We start from the raw sequence: 13982 nt of genomic DNA, 5'->3' as shown, positions 1-13982 counted from the left end.
GCATACAGTTGTAGGCCACATGTCCATTTAACTAGTTTGAGGTTTTTAAAAGCTTCGGAACAGATTAAACATTTTAGAAGTTCTTCATTTTCTACTCTTAAAAAAATATTTTTACTAAAAATGAAAAATATAGATAAATTACAGGTGATTTGCTTTATTGTGTTTGATAGTTCTTTTTATTGTAGTTCAGTGCACCTTTCTTGTGTATTGTAACATATGCTTTTTCCCAAGAATTATAAGTAATTTTTGTTTTTGAGACTTCTGTTTAAAACTCCAGCTCATAATCAAGAAGTAGATGCATGACAGAAAATGTAATGGTTGATTAAATGCAAAACTAATCACTGACATTGAAAAATTAAAATATAAAAATGTTTATACAATCTATTATCATGTCATGTAAAATATCTATCTTATTGACAAAAGCAATGAAATTAAGAGTTAAGCCTATCCTCATTTTTTATTATCATTTTGTGCTTAGTTACCAAAAAAAGCTATAATGGAATAGACTAATAGTCTAACAAGAGTAGTATCCTGTCTGTAATGGAGGCCAATGTAAGACACTTCAGATCAAGACAACAGACTGCTTATAATGCTCCTAATTATTGATATTGTGTGATAATAATGTCTTTCCTGATCACACATGGTGATCTGTGTAATAGTTGAAGCTTGGTTATTGATAACTATTGTAGCTACAGGAGCCATTATTATATGTATAAATATCTACCTCTAGGCATACTTATCCTAATACAGTCCTAATGTCTGAGGTTAGGTATTGCAGGGTTTTGAGTTGGTCACTTTCACACTTTGAGGTATATCCTCTCCAGCAGACCATGACTTCTCTTTCGAAGTTGTGGAATCAATAATGTAATAAATAAGACTACACAAATGATATCAAGCTTTCCTAAGTGGGCCACCAGAATAAATTGCAAAAAATTGAATAATGTACTTGAACATCTTTCATAGCAAGACAAAATAATTTTCCTATCGCAGCCTGAAGTTGTCTTTCCCTCTTCCCGATTTAGTCAGATAAATGATATCTGGCATTTTTAAAGATCAAATTTGGCTCATAACATCATAATTCATGCATCCAGATATAGCTGTTACACTTGAAATTCCCTCCTGTGTTCGAGCTTTACCAGTCCTTGACCTGGGAAGTAAATTCTGGATGAAAAGACAAGAAAACATGGAAAATGCTGCCAATGCTGATTTAGTCTTCAAGTATTGTAGGTCCAACTGTGCTCAAATATTATTACTGTTTATACAACAGCATAGGTATGTTGGGTGCCTTACCAATATATAACAAAGACACGTCTCTACCTAGACGAGCTTAAAATTTAATTTACAGATAGCATAGTGGGGTATGGGGAGTGTAGTATGAGGAGGAAAAAGCGGCAACCATAAAAGGGAGAGATTTTCAAAAATTCCCATTGAATTTCATAGGAGTTTGGTGCCTAATTCTTTAAGGCCCCTTTGACGATCCCCCAGATATACTGATGTTATACACTTGTTATGTTCTGTAGTCCCATCTTTTTATCATATTCACTCTGTTTTATAACTAATTGTACATCTAGACCCCAGTTCCTGAAAGAATTTGAGTGGACTAGAAATGTGTCATATTGGCTGGCTGGAGGCAAGCAGCATCTAACCGTATGCAGAAATTGCAGCAGGCCTCTCAGAGCACAAAGATATTTTTATAGTGCCTTGCCAAATATTTTAAGGTTTGCTATTTTATCTGCCTGATCCCATAATAGTTGGCTTCTGTATCTTGCAAATTGACAGAACCAGCAAATTTCTTAGAGGACCCTGTACTGTAACTGTCCTCAATCCCCGCAGATTGGCAACAGGATTTGGAAGTATCTCTATGAAGTCAGACACAAAGGAACCTCAGATCTCCTATCTACTAGCATATCACCACTGACCTGCTTTCTTGTATTATTAATTATTTCTATGGGCGCTGTCCCATATTTTTATTTATTTCAATGTAAATTATGTACATAACAAAAAGGCATATTCCCTGCTGTCTTTATTGTCTTCCCATATTTTGCTGAGTAGGAGTTACCATCATCCCTCAAGAAATGGGAAATTATGAGGTCACTTGCCCAAAGTGATTTCTCAGTTGTTTTCATGTGTTTGCAAGCTGTTCTCATTCTATAAGCAATGCCAGGCCACACCACATGCACAGCAAGCAAGAAGAGGAGTTCTCAAAAATTCTTTCGATATCTCTGTTCTTCTGGAGAAGGGGGTTAAAGGTTAGCTAAGCATTGGGTCTTCTTGCTGTTCCCTCATCTTTGAAGATGACTAATGGGGAAAGTATGTTAGTTGGTCACTCTAGAAAATCCTGGAGTGGCAGGGACCCAGCAGGCAGCCCATGAAGATATCAGAAAGCAGAAAACATTTAAAAGTAAATTGGGGTTTGGAGGATATATTGGTCTTATTGTGGAATTATTTTAATCTATGCAAATTATCTCAGGTATGCACATGTATCTCACCCAAATTAACTTTCACGCTGACACCCACCCTCAATAGTTGAATATTACCTGGTTTGGGAGTTGTATGTGATTTTCATATTAATGTCATTAAAACATGAAAATAATACTGGATATTTTTGTAACATCTTATGACTGAGCTCTCAAAGGGCTTTAGAACAGGGGTTGGCAACCTTTCAGAAGTGCTGTGCTGAGTCTTCATTTATTCACTTTAATTTAAGATTTCGCGTGCCCGTAATGCATTTTAACGTTTTTAGAAGGTTTATTTCCATAAGTCTATAATATATAACTAAGCTATTGTTGTATGTAAAGTAAATACATTTTTTAAAATGTATAAAAAGCTTCATTTAAAATTAAATTAAAATGCAGAGTCCCCCAGACCGGGAGCCAGGACCCTGGCAGTGTGAGTGCCACTGAAAATCAGCTCACCTGCTGCCTTTGGCATGCGTGCCATAGGTTGCCTACCCCTGCTTTAGAATTTATTTTTTAATGTAGACTCAGGACACCTCTGTGATACATAACCGAAAAGTGTTATCCCTGTCTCACAGAGGCATAGGGTAGTTAGGTGACTTGCTGAAAGTCCCACAGGCAGTCTGTGGTAGGAACACCCTGGCCTTTGTGGCCCTCAGTTGTGTAAATTAATTGCAAGACAATGCTTTGTCCTCTGATTGAGAAAAGAGTGTTAATGACGAAGTAGGAGCTATTGCCTTTTGGAAGTGTCACTGGATCTTTAAAATTCCACCTGAGCATCAGAACTAGGTAGGAATATTCTTGGTGCAATGCCTCAGAGAAAGGATGAGAATAGTTCCAGTGAATGCCCAGAAGCAGCTTTATTATCATCTGTTTTGAAAGTTAAACTCCCAAGCAATATAGTGTCGATTCCGTATATGTTTCTATCTTTAAATAATGAATGTATACTGATCCAGTGTGCATTCACACAGGTTAACAAGGAATGTGAACCATTATATCAAGCTAAGATATAACTGAAAAAAGCACTAAATGATTTGGATTTGATGAACCAAGACATCTCCATATATAAAAAGTGCTTTATAGTCTTGAAATAATAATAAGTGGCAGAACCCTAAGGGGGGGAGGGATAACTCTGTGGTTTGAGCATTGGCCTGCTAATCCCAGGGTTGTGAGTTCAATCCCTGAGGAGGCCATTTGGCAATTGGTCCTGCTTTGAGTAGGGGGTTGGACTAGATGATCTCCTGAGGTCCCTTCCAACCCTGATAATCTATGAAAATTCCCAATATGGAATTACAGGTAATACTGATGAGATCAGAACAAATCTGTACTCATTAAGCACTATGGTGATCTGCATTAAACACTGATTACTGCCTGTAATTCCCATCATTTACTCAGTATGTTTTAAAACTGTTCAGATTCATTTGCATGAATGTTAGTGGGCATTGGGTTGTGTGACGAAAATGAGTCTCTTGGACTAATGCAGTGACACTTTGTCCATTACTATACTTAGCTTGTACAGTATCTTTTTAACAAGTCAACAAATGAAACTGAAGTAACAGTGCAAAGTGCTGAAGATTGAAACTATTGGTTTAATAGCATACTATTGACCCAGTCTTTTCTCTTGTAAATCTCTCCACCTCGGTTACAATGCTGTCATTTTGTTTTCATTGCTTCATGTGACCTTAACCAGTTTTTTTTTCTTTTTTTGTTAGGATAGCAAACAAACCTAATTGATCTTTTTGAGCTCTAGTTATTGTAGTGTCCTCCGCATTATAGATTGTCTGGTTCTGCATAACAGTGAAAATGCCTACAATTTAATCTAATGAAGACATTTATCCAGAATTTTATCTCCCAATAATATATATTTAAATGGAAGAATGTTTTTCAGTTACCTAGATAGTCAGGCATAGCAGGTCATCTTTAACATCCACAATTTTAACAAAAGGCATCTTTATGAACTCAATAATATTTTCATTAAATGAATTATAGAGGAAAAAGTTTAAATATACCAGCAGCCAGCAAATAAGACCAAGTTTTAAAATGTTATTTTTTGGAAAAATGCACCATTAAACCAGTGATATACCTGAGATACATCAATGATATTTTCATTCTCTAAACAAGGAGTAGGCAACCTATGGCACGTGTGCCGAAGGCGGCACACAAGCTGATTTTCAGTGGCACTCTTGCTGCCTGGGTCCTGGCCACCAGTCTGGGGGCTCTGCATTTTAATTTAATTTTAAATGAAGCTTCGTAAACATTTTAAAAACCTGATTTATTTTACATACAACAATAGTTTAGTTATATATTATAGACTTATAGAAAGAGACCTTCTAAAAATGTTAAAATGTATTACTGGCACGCGAAACCTTAAATTAGAGTGAATAAATGAAGGCTCAGTGCACCACTTCTGAAAGGTTGCCGACCCCTGCTCTAGACAGATGACCTAAACTCCCTTATAGATTTCCATCACAAGTTCCACAACCACACCCATCCACCAAACTGTTTCTAGAACACTCTGACATCAGCATCAAGTTCCTGGCCACCACAATCAACTTCAGTAATGGAATCCCACAGACAATTGTATTCAGGAAACCCATGAATCGTCACACTTACCTTCACAGAGCCACTCATTACCCCAGACACATCAAGAAGTTTGTTATCTACAGCCATGTACTGTGATACCACAGAATAACACACTTAAAGGCATCTTCACCAAACAATACTACTTGACCAGAGAACAGACCACCCCAAAAGAACCTGCTTCAATATGGGAGGAGTCACCTACTACACCACACTAGTACTTATATAGGATATCAGTGAACACTTACAACCCATATTTGATGGGGACCACATCCTGAAAGAAATCTTTCATAAACCTCCTCTTCTGGCCTTCAAACATCAGCCTCGCCAAGCTCATCATCAGAAGCAAGCTTCCGGCAGACCAGTACTGACCAACTCAAAGCAGCACCATACCCTGTCATAACAACAGATGCAAAATCTGCAGACATATTTCCACTGTTACAATGATCAACAGCCCGCACAACACACTTTTCAAGAACCACGCGTCCTACACATGCCTATCACAACACATGGTATACCTCATCCAGTGTATCAAATGCCCCAACAACAATTATGTGGATGACACCAAACAGTTGCTATGCTGTTGAATGAACTCCCTGAGAAAAATAAAAGACAAAGACACTCTATCACCTAGGGGCAAATACTTTTCACAAAATGATCGATCCATATCTGACCTCTCAATCCTTGTCCTCATGGGAAACCTGGCCAACCTCTTCAAAAGAGCAGGCTGGGAGCTTAAATTCATTGGTCTGCTGGACACTAAAATTATGGACCCAACAGTGACACAAAATCTGTAACTCATTAACCCTCCTTTGTACTATGACTGAAGAGGTGTTTGTTGCTCACTTCATCTTGAATTGTCTCTGGCAATATGTGTTAACTGCTTATGCTTAACAAACTGTTCCACCTTGAAACTCTGATTACCTTTCCCAGACCTGAAGAAGAGCTCTGTGTAGCTCAAAAACTTCACCAATAGAAGTTGAATTAATAAAGATACTCCCTCACTAACCTTGTCTCTCTCCTATCTTAGGACCAATAGGGCTACAACAGCACTGCAAACAGTTTCTTACTCTGAAGGATAGTGTAATCTCACATCAGTTCGTATGTAGCTGTATACACTCAGGCAAAACATTTAAACATCCCAGCATGGGTATTTCCATTTAAATCTGATTACAGTGAAATAAAACTATAGCTATTAAAGGCTTAGGAGAACTACAAATACAAGCAGTAAAAAAAGACAGTCAGTAAATGAGGTAGTAAAACATTTGAGCAGGGCAAACAGTTTATAGTGCTCAGCCTTCCTGTAGCAGACTGTTCTAGTCACTACAGACCCATGCACTGTTCCCTGAACTGCACTTAAACCTGCAATTAACCTTTCACGCCTAATGAAGCTGTTTTGCTGGAAAATAAAAATATATAGTACTGCCTGCTTTTGCAGAGACTGGGAGGAGAGCATCTCAAAATGAATGACTTTTCAGAGGCTTTTGTTGAAAAGCAAAAAGAAAGTGCTGTGTTTGTATACAAATTGGGAGTGCACTTTGCAAGGCAATCTCATTTGATGTGCTGTATTTTATTCCTGTACTTATTAATTGTTTTGCATAATTGTTAAAACAACAACAGCATACCCACACACCAGTAATTTTATGATTAGGCAGTTACTGCTTGACAATCAACTATTACCATTTAACTTCCATTAGGAAAGATTATATTTCTAAAAAAAGATAACCAAGTTCATATTGTTTTCTCTCATATTTTTCTCATTGTGAATGCATTTGTCTTTAAAAACCTATATACTTTACAGTGACATATTTGGCTGAGCTCCCTTTTAAATTACCATATCTTTCCATGCATATCTGTAAAACAAGTTAGATTGTTTTTTCCAAAAAGGATTATGAAAATAACTTGACCTAGTTCTATGCAGCTTAAAAATAGATCTAGTTCTGTGACTGGACTTGAATTTCCAGACCTCAGACCATTAGCAGTTCTTCTCTGTGCATGGATGCTCTTTACTGATGCTCTACCCACAGATAAGAAGGAATGAGATAATGTTGTGGTTTGGCAAATATTAAAGCTATGTCAGAAAATGTATGTCACTCAGGGGTGTGAAAAAAACACCCCACAGAGCAACATAAGTTTTGTCGGCATCAGTGGTAGTGTGCACAGCGCTACATCAGCGGGAGAGCTTCTCCCACCTCCATAGCTACTGCCGTTCATTGGGGGTGGTTTAATCATGTCATCGGAAGAGCTACATAAGAGATCTTACAGCGATGCAGCTGCCTCAGTCCAGCTTTCCTTTTGTAAAGTCTCTAGTTTAGACATAGCCTAGTATGTAAAGAACACAGGTAAACTAAACTGGCTGTGAAAATGGAGGTGGCAGATTTGAGCATCATAGGATTTACATTTCCAGCTTTAATCATCTTAGTTTTTTGACATTTTAGGAACAAAAGCCTAGAAAATAAAGCTAAAGTTTACAATAAATATTTAAACCCCAGCATTTTTATCAAACATTCAGTTGTATTTTGATGTAAATTCTGCTTGCCTGCAGCTTCTGTGCATCATCTTGACTTAGTAAATGAAATTCCTTTAGACTGCCAGTCTGAAATAATGAATTGTTCCCCTAGTTAATTGTATTGCTTTGATAACAAGGAACTGTGCTGGGCCTAGAGAACACAATAAGTAAATTTCATCAGATGATTTGTGTGACGTTTTGAAAAATGATCTTCTGGAGTGACCTGATTTTAATGAAACTCTAACAGCATGCCAGCATGCCCCAGTATGAAGCATTAGATTTGAAGGAAACAGTGTTTCCTGTATGTTAGTTACACAGAGTGGAGTGAGCAGCATGCAATCAAGCATACTAACAAAAAAAAAAAAAATCACATACCAATAATTGGAAGAAATGTTTTCTTCCTAATATATAATCCATTTAACATACTAGCTAAGCCTAGCTGTTAAAAACAGAGTAACATATAGGGAAGCATAAAAAATGTCACTTAGATTTTATCCCTGGCTTTAGTAACATCAGATACGCTAATGTTTTAAAGGTGCCTCAAAGGTATTTTATAATTTCATATATCAGTGTCCAATTTTAGGGATCACTAACTAATGCCAGGAAATATATGTGTGTGTGTGTATGTGAGAAAAATTACTTAATTAATCTTGGCCCTTGCATATCCTGAAACATAAAAATGATAATAGCACTTAACACTTCTACAGAATATAGCAATTTGCATTTTCAGAGTTGTATGCACGTTAACTAATTATATCTTGCAACATCCTTGTGAGATAGGCAAGATACTATTACAGTTTTGGATTAGCACAGAATTTCCAGTATATTGGCAACCTGAACCGCTTGGTTTCTTTCTGGCAGTGTATTTGGTGTAAGTAAACCAGACCTTAGAGTCACAAAGAAACACTGAAAATTATGCCTTTTCACTTATAATCAGCTAGGTGATGCAATGAGATAATGGTTGAGGAATTATACTGAAAATTGGATTTTGTGATAGATAAAACTCAGTCCATGTAAAAACAATAATACACATTATTTGTTACAAATACTGGAAGCTATTTTAAAAGGTCCTAGAGTAGATTAGCAGTGGCAGTATCTGCAACTAAGGTGCATTGAGTGAGCTTCAAGGAGAAGCCTGTACTGTGTTTGTCCACACTATTATAATTAGTTATGGTTATATTGGTGCCTGAATGTTGTGAAATCAAGAATCAGTTACTCCATCAGAGTTTGAAAAATAAAACAATGTGTTTTTGTGACCTGTTGCTGCTAATATTTTACATAAACTATTACCATCGTGTTTGACTATCTCTTAACAACTCATCTATAATTTCTCTGATTTTGTGTCTCCTATGGTAAGACCTCTGATATACCAAGATCAAATCATTTTTCATTCTCATCCTTATTTTTAATTCCCTAAAGCCATTAACAATTTCACACCACTGTCCCAGCGAATTAGACAAGTTTATAAAGAAAGTACATGTTTTGTACTAAAAATGTCTATTTTGCTGAGGCTGTGTTTAATGGTTTCCTTAAAGCTGGTCTCTTTCTTTAATTAAAGCTATTTGGACTAAAAATGTCCTTTGATTACAATTCTAGTGAAATATTGTAAAACAAATAGTTTACTTCTTCATTCTACTATGTCATCACGTGTGTGTCCCTTTAAAATATTAGGCTAACTCTGTTTTTATGCAGATGAACTCCAGTATTAAAGTCACTTGCTGCATAAAAGGTTTGTAGATGCTTACAAGTTGTCTATCACTTTCTCTTGCACTTGGTTTTCCACAATCCATGTAGCTTTTACTTTATTACATATATTAGGAAGTCGCAGACACAAAGTATGGACAGACCGCAAGCCGCTACCAAAATGTTTCTTTGATAAACGAGTGTTGCAAGGTTCCACACAGTATAACTGAGAACAGAATTTGGCCTGGAGGCTTTACTTGGTTTCTACCTTGCTCACACTGTTTCCAAAAAATTACAGGTTTCTTTTTGTTGTTGTCATTTATATTACAGTAGCACCTAAAATCTCAGCTGAACACAGGGCCCCACTGTGCTAGGCACTGTGGAAACACATAGTAAAAGACAGTCCCTGTCACGAAGAACTTCTGTCTACATAAACAAGACAAACAAAGAAAACAGAGGCACAGAGTGTTGAAGTGGCTTGACCAAAGTCACACTGGAAGTCAGTGGCAGAGAAAAGATGGAACTAAGCCCTTCTCATTTCCAACCTAGTGCCCTATAACCACACCATACTACCTTTCACCCCTCTTGTTCCCAATTACAAGAAAAACATATTAGATAATAGGAAAATGTTTGTTAGCTTCCCATCTCCCATTGAAGTAGCTGATGACTTGCTGGAAAAGTATAAAAGACTGGACATGAAAGGAACAAACACAGTGCTGTTGAAGTCTCACCACTGGGAACTAAATTATGTATTGTTTTTTTATTTTTCTTACAGGTCTTGCAATTGCAAGTGCATTGATAGACATTTCCCAACAGAAGCCTGCAGACTGTAAAGATAAGAGTTCAGGGGTCAGAAATCGAAAGCATCATCTTTCAACACGTCAAGGAACTTGTGTGTGAGGTCCAGAAAATGCACTTGTACAGTCTGTAATGTTTTCCTTTTAAATGGCTTCCATTGAAAGCTATACTACAGCCTCAGTTTTTCTGGAGGCAGACCTATGGATTATGATGATGAAGATGATGATGATAAGTAATGCGTTCTATTATATTCACACTTGCAGCCTGCTATTCCCCACAGCAGAACAATCTTATGGCAAATATAAGTCTATTTGATGAGTTTGTTTAGAAATAAATGAAATACTTGTCTCAATGCTGAGTATTTATTGGGGTGGGTTGGGCATTGAGTACATCTAGGAAAGACTACACATTGTTTTGTAATGTAGAAGGAAATTGTATAATTGAAAACTAAACTATTCACAGGACACTAAAAGACATTTTTGTAGAGCTTAGTGTAATGATGAGAATTGTACGGTTTTCTTCTCTTAATTGGTGTTAAAATACCCTACAGAAAGCGGGAACTGAAGATGCTGATGTGGATTTAAGGGTTATTTTATCATTGCCCAAATCTGAAGGTAGATTTTGAATTAAGCCGTATGTAGGTGTAGCCAAGCAAAAGAGCAAAGATATATTTTGATGATCGTATCATATTAAAAACCTGATTAAAGCATATCATGTTTTTTTTTTACCTTCTGAAAGGCCCTGACATACAATCTGGGATACATCAGGATGATGGGTGGATTTCAGTATTTCACTTCATAAGAAGTTCATTAGAATTCTGACCGACATGTATTGTAAAGAGTATATGTTGGTCTTCCATACCAACTAATTATCATAGCTGATTGAGCATGGAAAATTCTATCCTTTCCGAAAGCTATCTCCAAGATTTCAAGCCTAAGGAGAGTTTAACTTACTGTTACTTTGAAGTAGTATACCTGCTTCTGCTTCAATACTGTAATATTCTAAAGTGACTGTAAATCATTGTCCTCACCTCCCAGCAAATAGGTTGCACCTCAAATAGCACATGGACCCATCCATAATAACAGTAAATAATAAATTATGATCTTCCCCTGACCTTCCTTTTCCAGCTGCAGAATTTCATCTGATCTTCACTCTCATCCTTTTTAAAGAAATATCCTGCATACAAAATTCATATAATAAACTTCCAAAAGCCAGCTTGATTCCAACAGTGGTTCTGATATCATCCATCCAATATGGGACCTCACCAAATCAATGCTCAACAACAACAAAAAAGCTAACAGAAAAGCATCCTCTCTAGTAGGCATTAGTCTAACAAGCTTTGAGGAACTTGTTCACCATTGTAAAAACTCCAGTAAACAGCTTCATATGGCCCACCTCGCTGTATTTTCGGTTAGTTATAATTCTGAAATACAGCAAAAGAAAAAGAGACTGTTAAAGGGGGGAAGTAGCAGATGGGTCTTATTCTCATTTATGCATTAAACGTTGATGATGGTTTATGTGAAACCAATAGTTTTGTTAGCTCTTGCTCAGAAGTGAAGTTTATCACCTCCACGGTTGCCAAGGTGCTAATGTAGGAGACAGCCACAGAGGTATAAATGCCTCTTGTATATGATAGAGTTTTGGTAAATATGAAAGATATAAAAATATAATTGATGTTTACTACTATAGCTGTATTTTTCATTTTCTTTTTTATTTCAGGAAGGTGATGACATTTTACTGTTTGCAGTTGACTACATAGTTACTTGCATGCCATGGTGGTGCAGTTGCAGTAATAAAGCCCTGTTGTGAGTTGATAGTGTTTATTTTGTAATGCCATTCATACAGAAAACTATTCCACTTAATTTGGATGAAGACTGAATGTAAAAATTAAATAAATATTAAAAACAATGGTTGTATAGGATTATTAGGTTGCATTTTACCATGACTGCTTTATTATTTTGACAAATTGTGCATTTATGAATTATGCTATAATTATTCCTTAGCTGGCATGATTGTTTCAGTATTTTCCTATCTTAAAATATGACTGATTCTTAAGCTAAAATAATGCCATTATGATATTGTGTTTTTATTGACTATCCTTATTTCTTAAAACCTAAGATTCATTTTGAAAGATTCTTTTGTGAATTTTCAGTCAATGCTACTTAAAACCTGGAAAAAAGAGTCTTCTGAAAATAGCTCCTTCTGTCAGTTTTTATGCGGAACTGCTTGAGGGAAAATAAGCCAGTAGAACTGGTATGCATAGTGAATTAGCCATTCAAAAAGAAAGGAAAAATAAACCACTTGTCTGGAATTTTTCCCTAATTCTGTAATATCTTTCTGTTGAAACATTACACATGAAACATATACATTTCTTTGTGTGTACCTGAGACCCATGGTACACAGGGCATGTATTCTACAGAGCGATTTCTCTGTCTGAAATCCCCAAGTGGGAATTGCATCTACCTGTAGTAACCTGGAGTTTGATGTTACTTGAAAAGTAAATTTAAGTTTAAATGAATTATGATGTTTATTGTAGCACTTGAGATGGGCAGATATTCATTAGGCATTTTATAAAGTTATCAGTTAAAAACATGTTGTTTTTATTGTTCAGGTAAGGTATCAGTGTCATGGGGTCATTCAACATGTGCATTATATTCAGAGTATTTTTTCTACCACTTCCATGATCATTCTTCTCCCAGGCTCCCTGCATACAAATTAGTAAAAGTAAATGCATTAAAGAGAAATATTAATGTAATGGTCACCATTAAATGGAAGTTTGCAACAGGAATCAAACCACATTATCTGTGTAACTGTGGTTACTTTGTTTTAGGTCTATGAAAATACTGATGTATCTCAGTGCCACACTGTGCCAGTTATTGGCAAATACTGACTCTTAACGGTGACCACTGTACACTAGGTGACAGATATTCTCATTTGCTTTATGCTCAAGAATGTTCAGTGCTTTGCTCCCAGAATATTTTTGAACTCTTGATCAAATTCAGAAAATGTTGATTGACCCTTTGTAACTTTAGTGTGATTTATGTTGGACTAAGAATACCAAGCTAAAAATTGATCTGAATAGTGGCCCTGTGGTGAAATTCTGACCATCAGGATTCGATATCTGTATATATTTTCTTTGCAAACCAGTCATTGATACTTCTAGGGGGAAATTCACAGCTATAAATTACTGTTCAAAGCAAAGTAACAGATATATTGCATACTGTGGCATGGGTGAACCAATCTCTCCATTTCTCATGTGTGTGTGGGTACCCTCTCATGAAGCTACTTGAATATAGTCTGTGTAAATAAGTTACACTTCAGAATGCAATGAGTTCTAGTAATTATATTTCTTTGTAAGAGACAGATTTATATCTTTAACTGGGCAAGTTCAGATTTAGATCTGACTGCATTTTTTTTCACAGTGGGGCCCTCTATTTATATAGTAGAACCAAAAATGTAGAACATTGGAAAAGTTTGGATCTTGATATATAGAGTCTGATGTATAAAATCAGCAGCAATGATTAATTTTCCAAACAATTTACACTGTAGGTCTGGAATCCTGAGGGTAAGAATTTTGGGATCACTTTAACAATGGTTCAATTTTTAAGCCTAATAACTTTGACAGTATTCCTTTAGATTATACGGTCAGTATGTATTTAATTTGATTACCAGTTGTTGTTTTTTTAAAACCACCTGAAGGGTTTCTGGACAATAAAGGTAAAGTCTCTGTTAAAGATATTACACTCTCTCTCATTTTTCATGCGAGCCATCTTATCAAGATTGTATGGCATTTATATAGGAAATCATCATGAAGACAAATCTCAAATGGACGAAGCATCCTTGCAGGTCAAGAACCACCTGGCTCGATCTCTGGCTTAGTCCCTAAAATAATCTGGCTGGATGTTCAGTTTCTATTCAGTCATGTAAAAAATAAATGGACCTTAACTTTTCAGCCT

At 36.2% G+C, this 13982-nt stretch overlaps 1 protein-coding gene across 2 annotated transcripts in view; it reads left to right on the top strand.

Moving 5' to 3' along the window:
* ATRNL1 (attractin like 1) overlaps window positions 1-13760 on the top strand; it is a 1085315-nt gene extending 1071555 nt beyond the window's left edge. The window contains exon 29 of one of the 2 annotated variants that reach the window (XM_075072516.1): window positions 10004-13760. In XM_075072516.1, coding sequence (XP_074928617.1) covers window positions 10004-10128 — 125 coding nt within the window. In that variant the 3' untranslated portion in view covers window positions 10129-13760. The remainder of the gene's footprint in view (window positions 1-10003) is intronic. The other variant, XM_075072517.1, reaches the window with a different exon arrangement.
* Window positions 13761-13982: the final 222 nt, after the last annotated feature.

The sequence above is a fragment of the Chelonoidis abingdonii genome, chromosome 15 (assembly GCF_003597395.2).
Source record: "Chelonoidis abingdonii isolate Lonesome George chromosome 15, CheloAbing_2.0, whole genome shotgun sequence".
In the NCBI taxonomy this organism is placed as follows: domain Eukaryota; kingdom Metazoa; phylum Chordata; order Testudines; family Testudinidae; genus Chelonoidis; species Chelonoidis abingdonii.
Note: the sequence above shows the minus strand (reverse complement) of the source record. Positions and strands in the feature narration are given on the sequence as shown.